The 23,094-nt window shown below is 44.5% G+C and overlaps 1 protein-coding gene across 3 annotated transcripts in view; it reads left to right on the top strand.

The window, feature by feature from the left end:
* Positions 1-23,094, top strand: part of IFT88 (intraflagellar transport 88) — a 537,246-nt gene that overhangs the window by 456,622 nt on the left and 57,530 nt on the right. For all 3 annotated transcript variants that reach the window (XM_085621562.1, XM_085621564.1, XM_085621563.1), the window contains one exon: positions 2,953-3,063. In XM_085621562.1, the coding sequence (XP_085477688.1) occupies positions 2,953-3,063 (111 nt within the window). The remainder of the gene's footprint in view (positions 1-2,952; positions 3,064-23,094) is intronic.

Here is a 23,094-nt window from a genome sequence, read left to right on the forward strand (position 1 = left end):
ATCCGTGATTGGGTGGAGAATGGTGTGGAGGACGTGGGGGCTTTTTTCAGTGATGGGGCTCTGCTTGATCATGACTCCTTTATACAGTCTACAGGAGCACCCACACATTTATACCTCTTACATGCCGCGGTCTCTCATTACATCAGGGACACATGGGCCCCGCGGCGTGCTGAACCCTCACAACATACCCTGGTCCACCTCCTATATTACATGGGAAATGGGGAACACCTAGTCAGATGGTTATATACGGGTATACGGACACATGCGGCAATCACACTCACATCCCTTAGAACAAAATGGTCCGAGGACTCCGCCACTGAACTCTCGTGTAAAGCCTGGAAATGCATGCTCGAACACCCTAAAAGAGTGTCTCGTAACGCCAAACTGAAATTCATACAAACAATGGTTCTTCATAGGTCATACCTAACCCCTAAAAGGATCCACCGTATGTTCCCTGACGCACACCATAGCTGCCCTCGATGTAGGGGAGACGAGGCGGACTTCCTTCACATGTTTTTTTTTTTTGAATTTTTTTGTATTGATTTTTCCCCAACCATCGCAGCATTAAATCAACGTTACATACAATAGCCTCCTGCAAGAGAGCCAGGCAACTTAGGACTTCCTTCACATGTTGTGGTCATGCCCCCGTCTCCAGGATTACTGGAATGGCGTCCGCGGATCCCTGAGTGAGGTCACACACATTCCTGTTTCTGATAATGTTCTGGACTGCCTCATGGGCCTCCGTAAACGCACGAGCACACAGAGGGTACAGCTGAGATTTGTAGACTTGGCCCTCATCCTAGCAGTTAGGGCCCTTACAATGAGATGGAAATCTCCTAGATGTCCAACGCTATCCAGCTGGCACGATGATAGGATACAGTGGGGGAAAGCGGAGAGTGTAGCCCTTCGGAGGGAAGAACAGAAAGGGCTACGGAAACAACCCATTTCAATGGATTGAGATATCATGTTACATAACTTCGAACTTCTTGACCTCCTACCACCACTGGGTGCCCCTACACCATAGCCGGTTACACTGCTTAATGGCCACCTGAATGGAAGCTCCCGGACCCAAGTCCCCCCCCTTGTCCCTCCCATTCGGACATTTCAGGAAAACATAGACCCCTAGGATACACCCGGCTAGACTCCCCTTTTTAGGTACCTAGGGCTAAACCATAAACAGACCAGGAGCTCGGGGTGGGAGGGTTAGGGCGGGGGGATGGTTGCTGGGGTTGTTTATTTTAGTCAAATAGGACATTTGCGTTTTGCGATTTGGATGTTTTTATATCACAGATGTCTCATTTCTGGAAAATGTTGCATTTCTTCGAAAGCAATTGCAGTACTCTTTCAATGCCTTATATGCACATCTGTAGTATGGACTCATATACTGTATCCTTTACGGCTGCCTTAAAGAGGGGGGAAAAAATAAAAGAGACCTTTCTGTGCTAATTTTCTACAATGTTATGAAGTCACGGTCCTCAATACAGTTTGTTAAAAAAACAAAACATGAAACCGGTGTGCACTTACACAAACCTCACTACTAAATCATGGCATCAAGACCTACTACGTCTTGAGTAAAAAGTTTTTAGTCAAATGCTAATGACCTGTTTCTCTGCATATGCATATCCAACACACTCAAAATAATTTTGAGATCCTCCAAGAGTGTCTTCTACCAGTTAAGAAATGGATTTCATCTTGAGATCTCAAGTTAAACAGCTTGAAAATGCAGGTTATTATATGTTGTCTGGCCCTTCAGGGGATTATTTGCCACCTTTGTTGGATCAGTTCCTCCCTATAACTATGAAAGTAAAAAAAATGGGATGCTATTAGATGCAGAGATTACAGTCCTAGGTCAGTGGGCAACACCTGTTTTTTTCAGTAGACCGCACAGAATGTGAGAACTCAATTACACAGACACCACACTGAAGATCCTACAAATTTCTTGCTTTTGAACTGCTTCCCAAGGCGCTAAACTAGATACAACAATTTTTCTAGCATATCTAGGCACCCGTGCCAAGAGGCACTGTCTAACGTTCTGATTGGTATTTTGAAACCTCAGCTGGTAGTGGTTCAGAGGCCCTCTGTAGGACCCACCCACGCCAGGAATTTCTAATGGATACTTCTAGACACGGATTTCTCACCTTTAAAATATCCCCAGAGCTGGGCAGATCTGGGAAAAGGACTTCCAAACAGCTTAACCGATTTTGGCTAGTGCATGGTTTCGCTGCTCAGTGTAGATTGCAACCCAGAAACTAGGTCAAGGTGAAACTGTTGTGGGTTCTCCAAGGGTCAGTCAAGGTGGAATGGCCTATGTAAGCCACCACTATCTTGTGGGAAATGTATTGCGTCCTAAGTCTTCCTTGAAGAAATATTACCATTCAACATCTTGGGAAAGTTGGTACAGTGGAAAGGGAAATTTTGTGGATTTAACAAAAGGTTCACTAGACACATTTCAGCAGGTAAGCAGAGAAAATGGGCCTGTGCCCCTCTACTAGGGGTTACGTGCCTTCAACCATCAATCTCCACAATCCATGATAGGAGAAGAGATAGCCTTCCTCTTCGACATTAAAGAAATACAGGTAATTATACATCCAGTCCAGCAGAATGTAGCGTTCTGCTGGGCGAACAGCTGCGCACACACAGAACATCTTCAAGTGTCTTTGAAGTGTGAGGCTACTGAGCAGACAAAGCAAGAGATAGTCTAGAATGTACAAAATGACGTAGGATGTAACAGTTGAATACATACAAGAACTTTACTCTCATAAATATGATGCCTTGAAATATTGAAGGTGATCAGAAGAAGAAAATAGTTTTTCTCTGGAAAGTCATCTTTCTTTTATAAACTAGTTAAGAGCCCCTTCACTAGTTTCTTTAGCTTTAAATAGCTTAAACAGTAGATGCATTTGTTCCACTGTGTTCTATACAATAATTGTTCACATTTCCTCCTTTTTTCAGATAGTGGACAAAGCAGTACTGCAAGTGCCAAAGGGGAACGGTTAAGCGCCAAACTAAGATCCCTGCCAGGAACCAATGATCCCTATGAAGCTAGCAATAATAAAGAAATAGGTATGTGAAGTGTTTTATTTACTATTATTAAGTTATGAAAGTATTTAATGCCATTTCTCGTAACTTTTTGTTTTAATGAAGTATATTGCTTTTTCACCATCTGTGATACTTGCAGAATAAATCGTGGGGAAAATAGATGTTGCTGCAATTTTCAAACAGGATCCATGGTGCAGAAATTGAAGCAAAATGTCTTTGTCCCATTTTATATTTAGTAAAATGACAGAATGGTGCAATGCTTTTATGTTTCATTTCTTTTTATAACCGAAGACTGTAGAGTCTGAGCACACAATTTCAGGATTTCAGATTTTGAACCACTCCGATCAGCTTTGTTATTCTTATTTCCAGTGGTTTATTTTCTTTTATCCAGCCTTTGCTTACTTTGCTAAACTCATTATGAACTTCATGTAGCTGGCATGGTAACTGGGGCTAACAAACTGAGGAAGAGGCCAGAAAGGATCTCTGCAGCTGGTGTGTTAGTTCCCAGCCACTTAAAGTTTCTAAAACACACTTATTTTGAGCCTTCAATTCAACCATCTGGAGCAAGATGGCACCTTTGCAGCACCCGCTGCAGGTCCACTAGACATCACAGCAGAAGTGATATAGTGTCTCCTTATAATTTCCACCTGCACAATTGACAGGTCTGAGCTCATACCCACTTATGTGTAAAGATCCCTCCGGTTCTGGCCTGCCTTCCGCCACCCTGTATGACCCCACCTGCCCACACCCTGCATGGTCCGACCCCACTGCACATTCTCTGTTGTCAACCCTCTTCTGAACCTAACTGTGATTACAGAAGGGTGCACCTGCTCACCCACCCTTTCCAGCTCTATTTTGTCCCAAACTAAAGCCAGAAATTGTTATCTGCAGGGATGGTTTTTTTTTAAAACAACTTCTTCCAAATTAGACTACTTCAGCCTACTTCCTTTAGGCTGAACGTTTCAGACTTTGGCAGACTACTCAAGCGTACAGTTGACACCTATACTGGTGAAGGTACTGCTCCAACAGTGGCATTCCGTCTATAGAGGCTAACCCTGTGCAAGTATAGATCTTCAGACAGGCAAATGCCTACAACACTAAACACATGTACCTGAATCTCATTTCACAACAGTGCCAGCTATCACACCAAGAAAGGTGCCAGTGAAGGTGACTTCAGTGTCAGTGTCAATTTCAGCCCCCCCAGATCCAGCTGTGTCAGCGCCAAGTGACCTAGATGCCTTCATTCCTCCAACATAGGTGATGAGTCTTAAAGACTACTGAGAAAAGAGTGGCTTGGGTCTTTTCCAGTGACGAGACCTCTGCCAATCAGGTTTAAAGGCCACATTATGTTTCTTCAAATGTGTTGCCCTATTTTAGCCGTATTCCCATCCTCTTGGTGTTACAGAACCGTACTCAGAAATGGATGAAGATAATGACAATGAGACAGGCAATCTCTCAATCCTCACAACACTCTTATATTTGAATATAACTTGATTAACAAAATGGAAGTAGGATTAACATCTTTTATGATTTCCTCAATTTATGCTTTATGAGACTCTCATGTACTTTTGGCTGACCTTGCAACCAAACGGTAGCCACAACATGTGGTTGTGGCCTTTTGTCATCTTGTCAAAGACAACATGCATGCTTCTGAACTGGGCCTAACGGCTAACCTGTAAACTGTGGAGTGGGTCCCCTTTTATTATATATAAGTCACCCGTAAGGTAGGGCCTAAATAACCCTAAGGGCATGGTGCCATGTAAGTGAAAGGTAGGACATGTACTTTTATGTTTGGCATGTCCTGGTAGTGACAAACAGCCTTTTTCGTTTTCACTTCTGTGAGGCATACCCCTCCCATAGGCCAGCATTAGGAATGCCTTAATACACTTTTAAGCTGTAATTTGTGATCAGAGAGGAGTAGCTTTTTCATGTTTCTTATCATTGGAATGGTAATGATAAATTCTTACTGGTGAAGTTGGATTTAGCATTACTGATTTAGAAATGTCACTTTTAAAAAGTAAACATTTCTCTACATTTACTGCTCTATGTGCCTGACAGCCTATCTCCAATACACATCTGGGGTGGGTGACACCTACTCTTTGTGCATTCCCTCCTGACAGCCACAAACACAGGATTGCGAGGCTCATCTGCATTCTGATGGTTCTTTCTAGACAGAGAGGAATGGGAGGGGCTGACACACTTCAATAGGTAGCATCCTGCCCACACACAAAGCACTGATTTATCCCCGACAGGACTGGGTTGAAAGGGGTCCTTGTGCAATACAGAGAGCTGCTTTGAAGTCACCCCTACGTTAAAGGCACTTTGGGATATACGTACTGGGTCAATGACGCCCTAAAATCAGACACTTCTGAATTTTAACTGAACCTCTGTCAGAAGGACTGCTGTGCACCTTAGAAGACTCCACTGGACTGCTTTTCTGGAAGGACTTCTTTTCTGCTTGTTGCCCTGCTGCCTGCTGCCCCCTTACTCTCCTGAAGGAGTGCTGGGCTCTGTCTTTCTTCCAGGTGATCTCCAAAGGGCTTGCCTCCTGTTTTCTGAAGTCTCCAGGACACAAAAGACTTCCTGCAAGTCTGCTGGTGCTACTGGACTCTGCTTTCTGTGAGTCCTCCCCTTGCCTGAGGTGCCCTGTCCAAGTTCTGGACTTCAGAAGCAGGTTCTGCAGCTGTTTTGCTACACAACGACACATCATCACCACTGCGCCGATCGGAACAGATGCATCGCCCTTCGCTGCCGATGCAGAGGCTTTTTGACAACAGTGGTTCTACAGCCTGCACGTCCCGATGACAACGCTCTGCACTGTGACTACGCACTGCCTTCACAGCAGCGAAGCTCGATAACTACGCATCGACCCGACTGCGTGGAAAAAATTAATGCATCGCGCCCTCAGCGTCAATACTTTGCTCCATCTCAGCGTGCCCTGTGTGGGTCCTGTAGCCGGCATGCCCTCCATCGTGGTCAGTCTGAACTGTGGATTTCCACCTGTACCTCGCGACCTCAAGTAACATTTTGACCTCTAGTGACTTCTAAGCACTCTTTGCATTTAATCTTTTTTTTTATTTATATCTCGACTTCTACTGATTAGACTTTTATGGTTTTGGTCTTGTTTTGCTCCGATAACTATTCTCTATTTTTCTAAACCTTTGTGAAGACTTTTAGGGTGCATTTATTGTGTTACTGTGTGTGTGTTGAATAAATACTTTGCACATTGCCTCTAAATAAGCTTGACTGCTCTGTGCCAAGCTACCAGAGGGTGAGCACAGGTCATCTTTTAGTGTATCTAGCTTACCCTGACTAGAGTCGTGGTTTCTGCCTTGCCTGGGTGCATTATTCAGCAAACCAGGAATCCTATTCCTAACACTCGCAAGCTCATAGTAAGCATTGTAGTGTGAATGAACCCTTTTAAGTTTACAGTGCTGCTCTATTCCCCTACCTCGGTGCCCTTGGTGTTTACAAAGTTGCTAGTTACACAGAAAATCCACCTCCAGACGCCACAAATCCTCACTAGCCCTTTCTTAGATGATTGGCTAACCAACAGTTCCCAAAAGAGTAGCAGATCATATTCAATATATGTGCAATCTCTTGCACTAGATGCACAAAGTAATCTTCAGTAATTGTGGCTCAGTATATTCATTATATGCGGTCAGTTTTGGACATGGTGGCAGGAAAGCTTTCTGCTTTTAGGACAAATTAGAATGCATTTTAGAAATTATAGTACTGTTTCACCCAGATTCCTGGTTCTAGAATTGATGACATCCTAAGTTTTCTTAGTTCTGCAAGGCAGGGTCCTGAAGAGGGCCTTGCATTAGAGGTGAGTTGCAGAAGGAGTTGGGATTCTCTCTCAGGGGTTTGTCATTTATAATTGTAATCAGTGATTTGATCTGCCCAGATCCTGGAACAGGTTACAATATTAAAATACATACTTTTCTCTAGAAAAGCCAATTCTTTTAAAATATAAACCAACTTTGTCAGCAGATTGAAGGCTATATTGACCAATTTATTTTTCTTTAAAAAGCACAAAATGTTCATTAAAAAAGTGAAAAGTGATAAAAAAAACTCTTTCACAAAACTTTTTTAAAGAAACAAAGTGAGAGAAAAAGCAGGGCACGGTACTTAGCAAGGCTGCAATAAATAAAAGGCTGGAAACTCCTCTAAGGGAGCATTTACCACTATGTACCACAGTATTCCTTCATGCCAGGGCAACTACAGTTGCTCTGACTCTTTTTTTCCACTCCTGGCAACAGTGTCCTGGAGCACTAAGCTCTGGATTTTTTAGTCATAGCTTTACATCTATGCTGGTGCTTTCTCGTGTTCCTGGACTTGTTCCTGACTACATCAAAGACGTTTCTGCCAGATACCAGAAAAAATACAAAGCTCCAGATCCTCTTTTCCTAAATGCAGATCTGCAACAAGATTCTATTCGTTTTTAGGCAGCAAGACTGTGCCACTCTACTGCACCAACATCAACAGTTCCTGCTTGAAAGCAATTACCTAAATTCTCTAGGAATTAAGTTATTTTGCTGATCTGCTACTGCAATGAAAGCTGCCTGTGCTTCAGCTTTACTTGGCACACATGACAGGTCTCTTTACAACTCATTGAAAGAGTTCTCTGACCTCATGAAGAAAGAGAAGATTTTCAGGAGGTACTGCCAGAAGGAATGATTTTTTTTTTTTTTGTCCTCATATGCCACCAAGGTTCTATATGCGCGATCGATAGGTTAACAAGCGATATGCTACCTCAGTACATGCCAACTGGAAGGGACAAAACATGGAGCGAGGACGTCGTCCCATAGCGATAGTGCTTGATATACCTGCGATCACCATAGCGTAACCTTAAGAGGGATTTTGGAAATCCGCCAGAATACTGAAAGAAGTATCAAGGCACTGCTTATACCCAGAAATGGGATGGATGGCTTAATCATTGGACCTGGGGTAAAAAAAAAAAAAAAAACCCCAGTCTCTCAATGATCCCATTTCAAGAGGCGCCAAAAAGATCTTTTATCAGGATTCCCTATTCTGGCCAAGTCCAGCTTGGAGACCTGCAGGGCAGAAGCAAACCATTCATTGACAGAAGGAGGTGAAGAGTCCTTCCACTTCTTACATATCTCCCTTCTAGCAAGTAGTATAGCGTAGAAGACTAACTTTTTCACCAATGTGGAAACCCCCTCTAAGATTCCGAAGATCACTAACTGAGGATCTAGTATTATGTTGAAGTCTACTGAGGACGACAGAATCTTGCAAATAGCTTCCCAGAACTGCGACAAAAAAGGGCACTCATAAAACATGTGGATATGCGAGGCAGCCAAGAGTCCACATCTAGCACACACCACCATATTCCCCTGAGTAAATTTAGAAAGTCGAAGGGGAGAGTAGTAAGCTCTGTGAATAGTATAAAGGTGGTTCCTGCGCAACCACGCCGGTTTCACAACATCCCACATCATTCTACATGATGTACCCCATAGCTCTTGCAAGTTGGTATTGCTTATATCTGGCCCCCAAAGTTCATCTGGTAACAAGAATACCCCATCCATCTCCTCCAAAATCAAATTATACCAAGACGAGATCTCCTTCTTAGCAGGGGGTTTGTCAATCAACAAAGTTATAAGGGTACTATAACCACCTAGTGGGAACTTGCTTCTCCGAGAGGGCCGTGCTGTATAAGATCGAGACCAACTGGACATCTGCAGATATTTTAGCCTAGCTAGGCCAGGGCCAATCCTCCTACTCAAACACTCCCAGGAAAGCAATTCGCCCTCAACAAAAAGGTCTCCCCAAACCTCCATCCCTGCCTCTGTGATGGGTATTGCAAGTGAATCACACAACCAGGGCGGATTATCGGGCAGATCCCATAAGGGAGTCCTACAGCCATAATACCCTATTTTAATAGCTTTTAGAACCTGGGCCCAAGTCCTTGCCATCCCCAATAGGATCTTCAATTTAATTTTTTTAAAGTACTTGGGATCTCCAAATTTCAAAAGGAATCCAAACTGGCTAACCCCCTCTCCATTAAGCAAAGTGGCGTATAGAGTTCCCACCCCATACTCTAATGGTTTCTTTAACAGCATCCTGGCATGAGATAGCTGGAACGCCCATGCATACACCTGGATGTCCGGAGCAGCCAACCCCCCCTTTTCCCTACGCCTCCTTATCTTTTTCCATGAGATTCTTGGAAGATGTTTATTCCAAATGAATGTGTTAATCTCAGCCTGAAATGCTTTAATAGAGATTGGATCAAAATACAGGGGGATAGTGTTAAAGAGAAAAGAAAGCTTTGGCAAAACGGACATCTTGACCAAATTAGCCCTCCCTAATAACGACAGTGGAAGATGGGACCAGGACTGAAGTAACTTACGGCAGTCCTTAACTATCTTGGAAAAATTGATATTGACAATCTGGTCTATATCTTCTACAATATCAAGGCCGAGATATCTCAACTTCTTTCCTGGCCGAATACCAGCAATACACAGACTCTGGTCCATACCCCAGGTCATCATCTCGGTTTTTGTGGCATTGATCTCATACCCAGATACTTCCCCAAATGCCGAGGCTAGCTTGAATATTTCCGGGAGAGCCATATGGGCGTCAGATGTAAAAATGAGAATGTCATCAGCGTACAGGGCCACTTTCCTCTCCCAACCCCTGCACGCAAACGCCTTGATGTTAACATTATCCCTCAGACTTTGGGCAAAAGGTTCAGCATATAGATCAAATAGAGGCGGAGAGAGGGGGCAGCCCTGCCGTGTACCCCTCGAGATGTTAAAGGGATCAGATAGATTGTCATTGACCAGTACGCATGCATTTGGGTTCTGATATAAAAGACCAATTGCCCGGCGAAACCCTGCTCCCACCCCGAACTTCGCCAGGGCCTCCGACAGATACAACCAATTGACTCTGTCAAAGGCCTTGGCGGCGTCCAGGGTAAGGACCGCCAGGGGGAGAGACTCCAAAACTGCCAAATCTATAGCCCCAATTAAGTCAAAGGTCAGTTCATATAGCTGCCGCCCCTTGACGAACCCCTTCTGATCAGGGTGTAAGATTTTAGGGGCAACAAGAGCTAATCTATTGGCCAGAATTGAAGCAAATATTTTATAGTCTACGTTCAGTATGGAGATAGGCCTATATGAACTACATGCCGTGGGTGTTTTCCCCGGTTTTAAAATTACTGTAATAGACGCACTGTCCCATGACATCGGGGGACACCCACCAACCAGTAGGATATTATTAAATAGTAGAACCAGGAAGGAGACAAGTTCCCGCTCCAGTATTTTATATATTTCGGCCGGTAGGCCATCTGTACCAGACGCCTTCCCCTTTTTGGCATTATGTATGGCCCTAATAACTTCCTCCTCCGAGATTTCACCATCTAACATTTCGCTTTGCTCAGCAGAAAGTGCTGGAAGGGTGATCTTGCTGAGCCAATCTTTAATGGTACCTAAGCTAATGTACTTGTCTTCACAATAGATATTTTGAAAAAATTCTCTAAAGGCAGATCTAATATCGTCGTCTCAGGAGAGTGGGGAGCCATTGACACTAATCACCTCGATGTTGTTCCGGACTTGGTCCGTTTTGGTTTTCCATGCCAATAGCTTCCCCACTCCTTCTCCATATTGAAAGTGTGCAAGTTTGCTGGCCTCCCACCTTTCTTGAATCCGCTGATATAGAATCGAAGCTAGATGGCCCTTTAAGGAAAGTAATCTCTCAGACAAAGAAGAGCGGACCGCTTCTATATTATAATCGGCGACTAGATCTAATTGGGTCTGGATCTTAGCAATATTTGCTTCCACTGATGTCACGGCCTCCCTATATTCCCTCCTACTGTATGCCGTTTTATTTGTAATGAGGCCTCTCAAAAATGCTTTCAGAGAGTCCCACACCATTCCGATGCCTGCCGATCCTACATTTATCCTTAAAAAATGGCTCACCTCAGACTTAAGAAAGAGAACATCTTCTGGGTGGGAGAGTAAGGAACGATCAAAAGACCAACTCCTGGCCGGCGCCCTTGACATTGATATAAGTTCCAGAACTATGGCAGAGTGGTCAGATAAATGTATTGGGAGGTATTTAATATCTTTAACAAGATCCTCTAAGGAATGGCTAATTAGTACAAAGTCTATTCTGGACTGATGGCGGTATTTATAGTTTCTATAAGAGACTCCCTGCTGTTCACCTGCCCTTAACCTCCAGATGTCTACATATCCATACTGCTTCATTGCATTTAGCAAGAAGGACCTTGATTTTGATGGAGTTAGAGATCGACTGTTATGGGATTTATCCAGAGTGGGGTTTAGGACAATATTAAAGTCACCTGCAAAAATTACAGGCTCTGGAAAGGACAAAAGGTGAGAGAAAATTACCTCCAAAGATGACGGATCGTCCTGATTAGGACCATAGTACCCCACAAAAGTAAACTGAGTACCCAAGATGGAAAGAGAAGCAATAACCCATCTACCTACAGGGTCAACTTTGAAATCTAACAACCTAGCCCTAAGGTGTTTTTTGAAAATAAGCGATACCCCTCTACAGGTCAAAGACTGGGAAGTAGAAATTGCAAAGTCGATCCACTTATTCCCTTTAACTAACGCATCCATTTCATCCTGGATCAAATGCGTCTCTTGCAGTATAATGACCTGTGCCTCTGAGTCTCTAAGGTATTGTAGTATTTTCCTAGCCCTAGCTTTGGTACGCAGGCCGTTCACATTCCAAGATATTATCTTTAGACTAGCCATAGCCATAAGAGCTTGTCCTGATGACTGCCCCTAACACCACCAAACCTTACGTGGGAGCCTAGGACCTCATTTGTCTGACCTGACCTTATATCAAACAGCAGCATATCTAAGGTTATCATACTCTAAGCAAAGTACAATAGAACGCTAAGTTGGCACATGAGGGATTTTATAAAACATTTTACCCCGTGACCCTCCCAACCCCCCTTCCACCCCCCTCCCTCCCTCCCATGGAGAACCCTTGGTGTATCTAACCGGATCAAGTCCAGCAGATGGCACCCCCATCTCAAGCTCCCGTGCCCCCCCCCCCGATCCCTGAGCCGAGTTTCCCTCCAAAGTGACCAAAGTGTTCAAGGTAACCGTTTATGTTAACGGAAGATAAGTGTGCTAACGAAAGTGTAAAAAAAAAAAAGAAAGAGTAGAAAGGGGTCATAGACATATATGTATATCTATTTCATCGCCTATTCCCCCCTCTTTCCACCCCTCTTGTCTCAGCTTTATATATATTTTCTTTTTTTTTTTTTTCCTTCTCCTCATCCATCGGAAATTATTATTTTTTTTTCTTTTTTTTCCTTCTTCATTATCATCTTTTTTTTAATACCTGCAATTATGCGATTATACCTAGCACTCAGAATCCTTCCTTCCTTGATCTGTAAGTTACAAGGCATATATTTTAACCCGCTGTCTTATTGCCATCTAAAAGGAGCTTGTCAGCAGCTTGCACTGTCCTAATACTAAACATCTTATTATTGAACATCACCTTCAAGACGGCAGGAAACACCAACTGGGCAGTTGCACCCAACTTTCTAAATGCATCAAGCCGCCTGCCAAACTCCCACTGTTTCTCTAACGTAACTCTAGAAAGATCGGACCTAATAAGAAAAGTAAATCCCTTTCCAGGAAGAGTTTTTTGTTTTAGGGCTAAATTGAGAATCTGCTCTTTAAGGGCGTAGGTATGGAAATTGACAAGGATTTTGTGGGGCTTAGATCTTTGTTGGTTTCTCCTAAACGGGTCTCTATGGACCCTTTGAATGTCGATGGTCAGTTCCTCTGTCGTTTGATCTAGACACAACGACTCCTTCAGTAATTGCACCACATAAGTTTTGACATCAGAACCTTCGGAGCCCTCCGGTACATTAAGTATGCGGATATTAGGTCTTCTGGCATTGTTCTCTAACACCTCCATCCTGTCTAATAGGGCCTGATCCTCCTTCCGCAACTTAACAATGTCCTCCTCAGCTTTATCTAAATGCATAGACATCACAGCGACCGTCTCTTCTAACTCTCCCGTCCTGGAGGTTAGCCCATCGATCTTTTTGTCTAGGGATTCACAATGGTTACAGATGTCCATCTGATTGGCAGAAGATTCTTCAAACCCTTTTTTAATATCTCGGGATAGGGACGAAAACATTGCCAGTAAGGAGGCTGCAGAAATTGTGCCCTCTGTATCAGGGTTAGATGTACAAGTTTGCTGCTGGTCCAGATGTAGGGGATCTTCTATCCCCTCTCTACTTAACTCAGCGCCATCAGATTCTAATTGGGTTATCAGGTTGGGGGTAACAAAAACCCCTACTCCAACCCCTGCTCCTGGTAGATCGTGCTTTCCATTCCCCGGGAGTTCGCATATTGATGGACCAGACATGCCACTGGCCAATAGGTCTCCCTTGGATGAAGCCAACTCCACCTCAGAGGAAGCATTCACAGAAGTGAGTAAAAACACCGAATCTCCTCCGGAAGGGCGACAAGAGGCAGGGACGGAATCTGAAATTGGAACATCCATGACGTCTAGGATGTCTGGAACAGGCGTTTCTGCAGCCCCTGAATCCATTACTGTCAGGGGGGCAAACATATCCTGCGCGTCTTTCAAACAGAGCACCTGTGGTATTACTTTAAAGTAGGAGCGCAGGGATGGAGTTATCTTAGTACCCAGATCCGCATTCAAATCCCTTTTAAGTTTAGCCTTACATCTGGCCCCGTTTGATCTTATGCCCTTTGACTTTACTTCTGCAGACAAATAAGATGAGGCTTTCTTACCTTCAAGGGGTGTAGATCCATTTTCTACCAGTTTAACCAAATTTACCTCACATGGAGCAGTAGGGGTGGGCTTCTTCCACAGTGCCTTTGTAGGCACTCTGCCTCTTCTACGAGCACCTCTGCCCTTATTTTTGGGGGACCACTGGTGTGACTGCGAACACTCCTCCAAGACCTCCTCCACACCGACTCCCGAGAGCTTCGTGCCCGCAGGACACTGAACAGCCTCTTTGCCGTCGACTGCTCCTCGAGATACAAACTCGGAGTTTTGAGCCTGGGACATAACTGAAGTGCTACATACAGTAAGCACCAGACAGCGTGCCTTCCTCCCCCGTCGCAGCTCCAGGGCGGCCACGGACCACAGCCTCAGAACGGCCGGTACTTCGGTGTGTATTCCTCCATAGTTAGAGCCTCGCTTAGGACCAATAGTGCTCACAGCACCCCTGCCGCCTCCATCACCGAAGAAGCCTGATTCGCCGCCTGAAGCTCCCGTCATAGAGAGGGAGGACAGACAGCCACGTCGAGCTATGCCGAACGCCAGGTACGTGGGAGGAATACTCCGTTTTCCTTTCTTCGGTTTTAGAAATCCAAAAACTTTGGTCAACGAGACATTCTGAACAATCTGGACCTACACATCAACCACACAAAGTCCAGTTTAGTCCATTAATTACTTAGGAGAGGTAGTTGGCACACTGGCTGCATAATTGTATCCTTTAAAAGAGAGACTAGCAATGGGAGGTGTCGGAATCTTCTGAAGACATCAGTAGATTTCTTTGCTACTGGAATCCCTGGCATGCTGCATTTTCCTACTACCTCACACTCCACTCCAGATGATGTTTTTTCAACAGTGGCTTCATGATCAGTGGTGCCAGTACTACAGCAGTCGGGAATGCAATATTAGGTCTCACCTAGGAAGCAATACAGTCTCATCTGTGGTGGTGCAAGGCGAACAATTTTCTCAAATGAGCCTAGATCAAGATCAAGAAAAACTTTATTCGGTTTAAAAAACAAAAACCATGAAAGCAACAACATCAGATTACAAATTTACACAGGGAAATTGTTAAAAAGAGAAACGACGGGACATATTATATTTCATCCAAGCCCAATCGTTTTCAGAAGTTTAAAAACATGTTTAAAAAAGCTTAAAATTACGGTAACAGTTAGAACAGTATCCATTCGTTGAAATTCTAAAAAAGCTGGACGACATTTATTCAATTTCAGTTCTTTAAGGAATGGTATAATGAACTGCCTACGAGGTAGAGTATAGAATTTACAGAAAAATAAGATATGAATATCTGATTGGAACGATGAGTCATCACACGGACAGAGGGGCAGATTAAACGACCATAAGTTCATTACTGGGAAGGTCAGGAGTCTAAAGATAATATTTAATCAAAAACGAGTCAAGAGAAATTTATCATAATTGGACAGCGGCAAAGTTAGGTAGGGCTGTATTTTGGAATAAGTTAACAGAGGTGCAAAGTTACTGACTTTTTCTTCGCTTCCTCTTGTCTTCTTATGTCTTCGAGGTATTCCACACATAGCTTAGACAATAGGTTTCTAGATATGCTAACCATTGAAGGTGGGTCTTCATAATATTGTTGGCATTCAATATTAACCAAAATGTTTTTAACATAATTTAGCCAGTCAGATCTGCCCACATTATCAAGGGTTAAAACATCCTGTAGGATAGCCCGATTCATAACACACTCCCTTGTTGTCCATACCCTATGCCACAAAAGTATTGGTTGAATTCTGATCGTGTCAGATATATAAGATAAGCCCAATTCAGTGTGACATATGTATGTCGCGACACTTTGAGGGACTGTCAGGATGTACCTCAAGAACCTGTTCTCAGCTTTTTGAATTAAGTCAATATTGGAATACCCCCACAGAGCCGAGCCATACATATCTACCGAGGTACATGTAGCTTTATATATTGTTAACATTTCTTTTGTCGGTTTCTTACCCAGTTTTTTAATAAAGTTTTTCAGGGCCATTATAGTTTTTTGGAACAAAAAGGTTCTGGCCTTAACCGCACTAGACCATGCCCCAGTGTCATGGAACAAGACTCCAAGATAAGAAAAAGTAGGGACAATTTCCAAAGGAACGTTATTCAAAAACATTCTTTTTTTCTGCTTTCCAGGACCATTACCACAGTACATAGAGAAGGTTTTACTGCAATTTACCTTCAAGTCTAGTCTAGACATAAAGGTCTCAAATGATTTGACCAGATTTTGTAGTGCCATGGGGGTACGGGCCATCAGGACCGCATCATCCGCATACAGGAGCGCAGGGACAGACCTCCTCCCGACCTTAGGCATGTCCCCACACTCCTGCAATAGGTGACGCTCCAAACCATTTATGTAAAGCAAAAATAGAAAGGGGGCCAGGACGCAGCCCTGGCGCACACCCCGGCCCACATCAAACCTTCTAGTGCACTGACCCCCGATACCATAACGGACCGATGCTGTGGCCCCAGAATATAAGTCTTTGAGAAAGCAGACAATGGGATCTTCCACACCCATTTCTTTCAAGATTGCCCATAACTTGGCATGTGATACACAATCGAACGCCGAAGAAAGGTCCACGAACGTGAGATACAGACGTTCGCCCTTTATCCTTATATACTTTGATTGGAGGATCATTAAATTTAGACATTGTTCGATTGTGCCAATGCCCTTTTGGAATCCATATTGCAAATCACTCATCAAATCATTTTCCTCGATCCAGCTTTGTAATCTTGCCAGGACGATTCTCCCCAGGATTTTTATGGATGAATCCAGGAGGGAGATGGGTCTATAACAGACACAACTTTGTCTGTCTCCCTTCTTGTAAATGGGTACAATGATCGAGGTGAGCCAAGACGGATTTAGGCCCCTTGCTAGTGCCGCATTAAAAACCTGTACCAGCAATGGGCCCCAGACCTCAATATTTGCTTTAAACAGATCTACAGGGATCCCGTCCGGCCCTGCCGCCTTGCCACCCTTCATTGCTTTCAGACCCGCAGTAACTTCCTCCAAGGTTACTACGAGTCGTTCAGTCTCCACATCCACAATAGCCCTTACTGGAGAATCTATACTATGACATGCATCATGTGTCTTGTAAAGAGATGAAAAATGCTCCACCCAGTCCTCCTCCGCGATGGCGATCTCTATAGGCGCTTTGGAATTATCGTAGAGGAACGGGGTATTTACGGCCCTCCTGAATGCAGATGCATCCTTTAATTGTGATGCTTCACATAAAGCTACCAGGGCCTCTTTTTTAATAGTATTTTTCCTATTTTTTAGGGCTTCGTTATATTTTTTCCTACAGCCTCTTATTTCTGTGGGATTTCGAGGTGGCCTATGAATTGCGCGTTTAAGGTCGGTAAGAGAGCGGGTACAAAGAGTATCAAACCAACTTTTCTTACCCTTAGTCCTCTTCCTAACCTCCACCCACAGATTATCCTTTATTGTGGAAGCTATTATATTAAAATGCTCAGTAATCAACTCATTATTAGACTTTTCATCCAAACAGATGGAGAAACTGTTTGGGCAGGCATTCAACAGCTTACCCAAAAACATTTCCGGGACCACCTTACTCCACTTTAAGTTATACCCATTCTGTTTACCTAAGACTACGTCGGGAACAGTGCACATGGTGGGTACATCTTCAAGCCGATTGAAAAAAGGGTTTTCAACCTCCATTATTTGGGGCAGATGATCACTTAATGGTAGGTCCAAAATGTTTGAGTTAAGGATCTTGTAATTACAATTATTTGAGGCAATAATAAAATCAATTATAGACTGTGCTCCTCTACCAATAAATGTAGGGACAAAGGAAGTAGGTTTCAGAGCAATTTCATTTACATAACCCAAGTCATACATAAACAGTATGTCATTTAATAAGTCCCCAAGCAAAGAATGGTTAAAATGAGATGGATTTGTCTCCTGCTCAATTGTTAAACCGCAGATGCCCTGATTACCCCTAGGGCAGAGTTTACAATTAAAATCCCCTCCCCATAAGATCATGAACTCCCTGCCAATTTTATCTGTTTCATGTTGTATATCCTCCCTCAGCATTATTAAGATGCTAGGGATTTCTTTCCTAGGAATATTGTTATAAAAATTTATGAGAACAATACTAAACCCCTTCTTGTTTCTTGAGGTGATTAGTTGATAAAAATTAGTTTTAGGCGTAAACTGAATCTTAGCGCATTTAAGCTGGTTCGAAACCAGGGTGAGTAAACCACCCTTGGCTCTTCCATGTTGGCTACCCTCTGCCGGAGTAAAGTAACTTTTGTAACCATTAAAATGTACTGGATCTATAGATCAGGTTTCCTGAAAGGCCATTATATCATGACCTTCTGTAACAGTTTCCCAAGATGGGTTATTTATTCTCTCCTTTAGACCTGCCACATTCCAAAAAAGGAATGTGCAGGTTTTCCTTATTTCGTTGACCCCAAGGTCACATCGGTGTCCTTTATCCATTGCCTTTCCAGTTAGCTTATGGCGAAAGCCTTCGTTATTTCCCCCATCCTTAACATCGAATATACTTACTACCTTTCAACAATTTGTCCCAATATCAGTGTTGGTCACACTGGGAACAGTTTGTATTTGTAAACTGCCCTCAGTGAAGACCAATGGCCTCAGTACATCTATGTTTTCACTGACAATGTTGGCAGGCCCCCCTAATGCTATCGATGGTCTATCACAGGTATCCTTCTCGTATCAATCCACACAATCGAGGCCCGTAAAGACCTCAAATTGATTATAGGTTGGTATATTGTAAGCAAATGGGACCATGCCTCTGTTAGCCCACAGGGAGTTGTCACCATAGTTCGGGCCTCTATTGCAAGGAAAGCACTGCCTAGAATGGGAATTAGAAAGGTTGACTGGTTGCAACAGTGGGGTCCGACTGAGATCATACCTTTTTGCCTCATAGTTCTTGCGACGTTGGGCTAGAACATATGGGTAAAAATAATTAAGGTAATGAGTGGAAATGGAGTCATTACTACTTGGATCAAACCAGTCCCCAATGTGCCTAACGGCTCTATGATCTTTAAAATTTACAATTAATTATCACATCTCCTGTTTTATCTTTGGGGCGGGCCCCCACCCAGTTGCAGCGCCTTACATGTAAAATTTCCCCATTTATATGGGCGGGCAAAGGTCTATTATTGCTCAGCCAATAAATGACTTTATTCCTTAGAGCTTGATGATCTTCCTTATTTTCAAAGGAGAGCTCCGGGACGCCCGCCATAACAATCACATAGGGTGCAGCTTCCGGGGGTAAATCTACAGTACTATGATGATGCCAAGTTTTATTACTTGTAATTCCTACCTCCCTGTCCTTATTGGCCTTAATAGCCTTATGTTGTGAGGGTACTAGGTTTCCTTCCAAATTCAGGTTAACCATTGTTAAATCCCCTGCTTTACTATGAGGTTCCGTCCTATTGACGGACTTTTTTATTGGCAAGGGAGCGGTTGTCTCCTTGGTTTGAGAAGGACAAGATTGAATTTGACTACTCTGGGTGGGTTTAAAAGTGGTCGCGGAACATAATGGGGCTGGTGTTAGAACTGTCGAAGCTTTTACAGAAGTTTTACTGGGGATCATATTGCCTAAGTTACTCGCCAAGCCAGAAAGTGAAGATGAGTTTTCTTCTACTTTCTTCTCAATCAGGTCCAGGTGCGTATTAATCATCATGATTTTTTCAAAAAGGGGCTGCATTGAAAGTTTAACCAGGTGCTCGATTTTTCCCAAGAGGTCCCCCTCGTTGATAGCGTGGCAGATAGCGTCTCGGGGAATTGATGGATCATTTGCGATCCTCAAAGTTGGATATAAGTTCCTCTGAGAGTTTTCTGTTTGCCGCTCTAACGGTGGGCCTCCCCCTCTTTGTTTGCAATCAACTTTATGTAAGGACGTTTCTTTTGAGGAAGAGGAGGACGCAGGAGAAAATCCCTGATAATATGATGACCCCCCTCCATCACTGCTGGTAGAAAAACTTGGCAAGAACTCGCAGCATTTATCAGGCGTACTGAAGGGATGATCATCCAAACAAGGACTAGCCAGGAGATCCCCCACATCCTCCACAACACCGGAATTAGGTAAATCTATGTGATCTACAGAGAGAGTAATGGGGTTGATCGATATGGGTATCACAGTCCCTATGTCCCCCGTAGAGGAACCCATTTTATGTTTAGTGGATGCTACTTTAATTTGGTTTTCCTTCCTCCTGTGTCTCCGGAGTGCTTTTTTAATTTTTCGTGCCGATTTGACGGGTAGCGAGACCAGTTCAGAATCTACCTTGGGGTTGGGTGATTTTATCATGCACCTGAACTATAGTGAGTGCAAAATTCCCAACATTAGTAATAGAATCACTGGGCACGTGTGTGTGTGCCGGGGTGAGAGACAACTCTTCAGATAATATGGTGTGGGCATCCTTTCCCAGGGAGGCTCTTCTGGCTGTATTGATCTGATTTACCTTTTTGATTAGGTAATTGTCCAAGGTACCCACCCCTTGCAGCGTGATCGCATTTTTACCCTTGGCCATCAGATAGAAATAAAGCTAATCGCTAGCTATAGATGAGGGATTAGCAAATTTAACACACAATGCAACACCCAAATAAGCAACAATCTATAAACCTAAGGAAATAAACACAGCAATACTTGCACAAGCAGAGTCTCGGGCCCAGTCCAGTCTCTGCAGGCCTCTGAGGGCCACAGAGGGCCCGCCCTTTGCCCGGGCTTAGCCCGGCGCGGCCCGCGCGCGGTCCCGCGACGCGGTGAAAGGAGCCGTTTATCAAGCGCCGCCAGGCGCGAAAGGAGTCGAGGCTGCTTCCGGTGTGTGTGCGCCGGGGAACCTGGGGGATGTAGTCGTCTCCCTCCCCACTGCGGCCGCTAAGGACACCAACGCGGCGGCGGGAGGGAGAAGCACCAGGGCGGAGTCACCAGCAGGCAAGTTGGAGGGTAAGTGGAGCCAAGTCAGGCGCTGTCGCTGCTAACACCCGCTCCACCGTGAAAGGAGCCGTTTATCAAGCGCCGCCAGGCGCGAAAGGAGTCGAGGCTGCTTCCGGTGTGTGTGCGCCGGGGAACCTGGGGGATGTAGTCGTCTCCCTCCCCACTGCGGCCGCTAAGGACACCAACGCGGCGGCGGGAGGGAGAAGCACCAGGGCGGAGTCACCAGCAGGCAAGTTGGAGGGTAAGTGGAGCCAAGTCAGGCGCTGTCGCTGCTAACACCCGCTCCACCGTGAACGGAGCCGTTTATCAAGCGCCGCCAGGCGCGAAAGGAGTCGAGGCTGCTTCCGGTGTGTGTGCGCCGGGGAACCTGGGGGATGTAGTCGTCTCCCTCCCCACTGCGGCCGCTAAGGACACCAACGCGGCGGCGGGAGGGAGAAGCACCAGGGCGGAGTCACCAGCAGGCAAGTTGGAGGGTAAGTGGAGCCAAGTCAGGCGCTGTCGCTGCTAACACCCGCTCCACCGTGAAAGGTGCCGTTTATCAAGCGCCGCCAGGCGCGAAAGGAGTCGAGGCTGCTTCCGGTGTGTGTGCGCCGGGGAACCTGGGGGATGTAGTCGTCTCCCTCCCCACTGCGGCTGCTAAGGACACCAACGCGGCGGCGGGAGGGAGAAGCACCAGGGCGGAGTCACCAGCAGGCAAGTTGGAGGGTAAGTGGAGCCAAGTCAGGCGCTGTCGCTGCTAATGCAAATGAGCCTAATTTCATGAAGACATTCCAGCTGGGACAATTGTAACAGACACCTCCCTAATTGGACGAAGTGCTCATATTAATCTTCTACGAGTGCAAGGCACATGGTCATGCAAAGAGAGTCTGTACCATATCAACATGCTGGAGTTGAGAGCAGTCCACCTGGCACCCAAATCATTTTTTCTGCTTGTTAGTTTGAACAAGCAATTATTTGCTAGTTCAAACCAACTGCATGCCAACAGTGCATCACTTGAATAAGCAAGCAAGGAAGGACCAGATCAGAGTCCTGTGTTAAATCTTGACATAAAACACCAGATAAAAGGGTCAGGAAGCGTCCACATGGAGGAGATGGAGAATGGGACAGTGGATACTACAATCATGGAGGACAAATACTTCCAGGGCTGGGTCCAATACACACTGCCCCAGCCATCTGAGGACCAGAACTTGACTTCCAGGTCAGAGAGGACAGAGCACTATATGTTGTTACTGGGCAATAAAAACGGTGTCTGGCAACATCTTCGGTTCTCTGGCAAGTATTCTGGTTTTCCTTGTGGGGTAATTACAGTGACGCTGCCCTACACACCAGGTAAGCCTCTCAAGCTTCTGAAAATATACTTACCTATTCTAGAGTTCTGGACAATTACTTAAATACTCATTTTTATTTTCTCCTTAAGAGTGAGTGATAGTGCACCTTTGCAATGTTGTGCCATCCTGTACCACAGTGTTCACTCCACGTTTTTTTTACAACCATCCTGCTGGAAACAAGGACCTCCATGTCTCCCTCTCTCTCAGCCCTCACCACCTCTTCCTTTAAGTTATAATAGGTGCTCTACATTCTCCTAGATACTGATACAGGACTGCCTCTAATGCCTGAAGGTGGGATTAGCTTCTGACCCTCGAGCCGTGTTTCAAGGGCTATGACAGTTTGCCAGATCACCTACTATGGATACTGGGACTAATTCTTTACAGGTTATGCCACAAGCAAATTATAAGATTCAAGGGGACATAGAAATGGACAAATGTGATCCTTTTTGTTGCACAAATTTAATCGGATATTTAGTGAAAACTGAGCAAGTGCATAACCATCAGGAACTCTGCTTCCATTAGGGCCTACTCTCACAGCTGGTAATGCTGATGCGGTAAACGGAAGTTCCTTACCAGGATTTCCTTATACACCCTTTCTTACCGCAGCTATTACAACACCTAAAAGAAATCTCTGGTGATCCTCAGCAGTTTCAATCTTTTATTGGCCAATGTAGTCTGTATCATTTTGCTAAACCATAGCAATTCACTGCAGATCCTTCCAAAGTCACCTTTCATGCTATCTTGTCTGACTAAAAATGTGTTAACATGGGCCACAACTCTCATCTTGAGCCAACGCTTCTGGCTTTCCAATTTTCAGATATTTGTACAACAATTTACAATGATTTTTGGCAGAAAGCAGACCAGACTAGCTGCACATATTAGACTGTTCTCTCTGCGCCAAGGTTTCAGAAATATAGTTGCTTATATTAATCAGTACCAGCAGTTAGTGCAGTGGTTGAGACTGACTGGACAGATGAATCCTCTGTAGCTGCATTTTATCAAGGACTACGAGA

The sequence above is a fragment of the Triturus cristatus genome, chromosome 8 (assembly GCF_964204655.1).
Source record: "Triturus cristatus chromosome 8, aTriCri1.1, whole genome shotgun sequence".
Classification (NCBI taxonomy): Eukaryota; Metazoa; Chordata; class Amphibia; order Caudata; family Salamandridae; genus Triturus; species Triturus cristatus.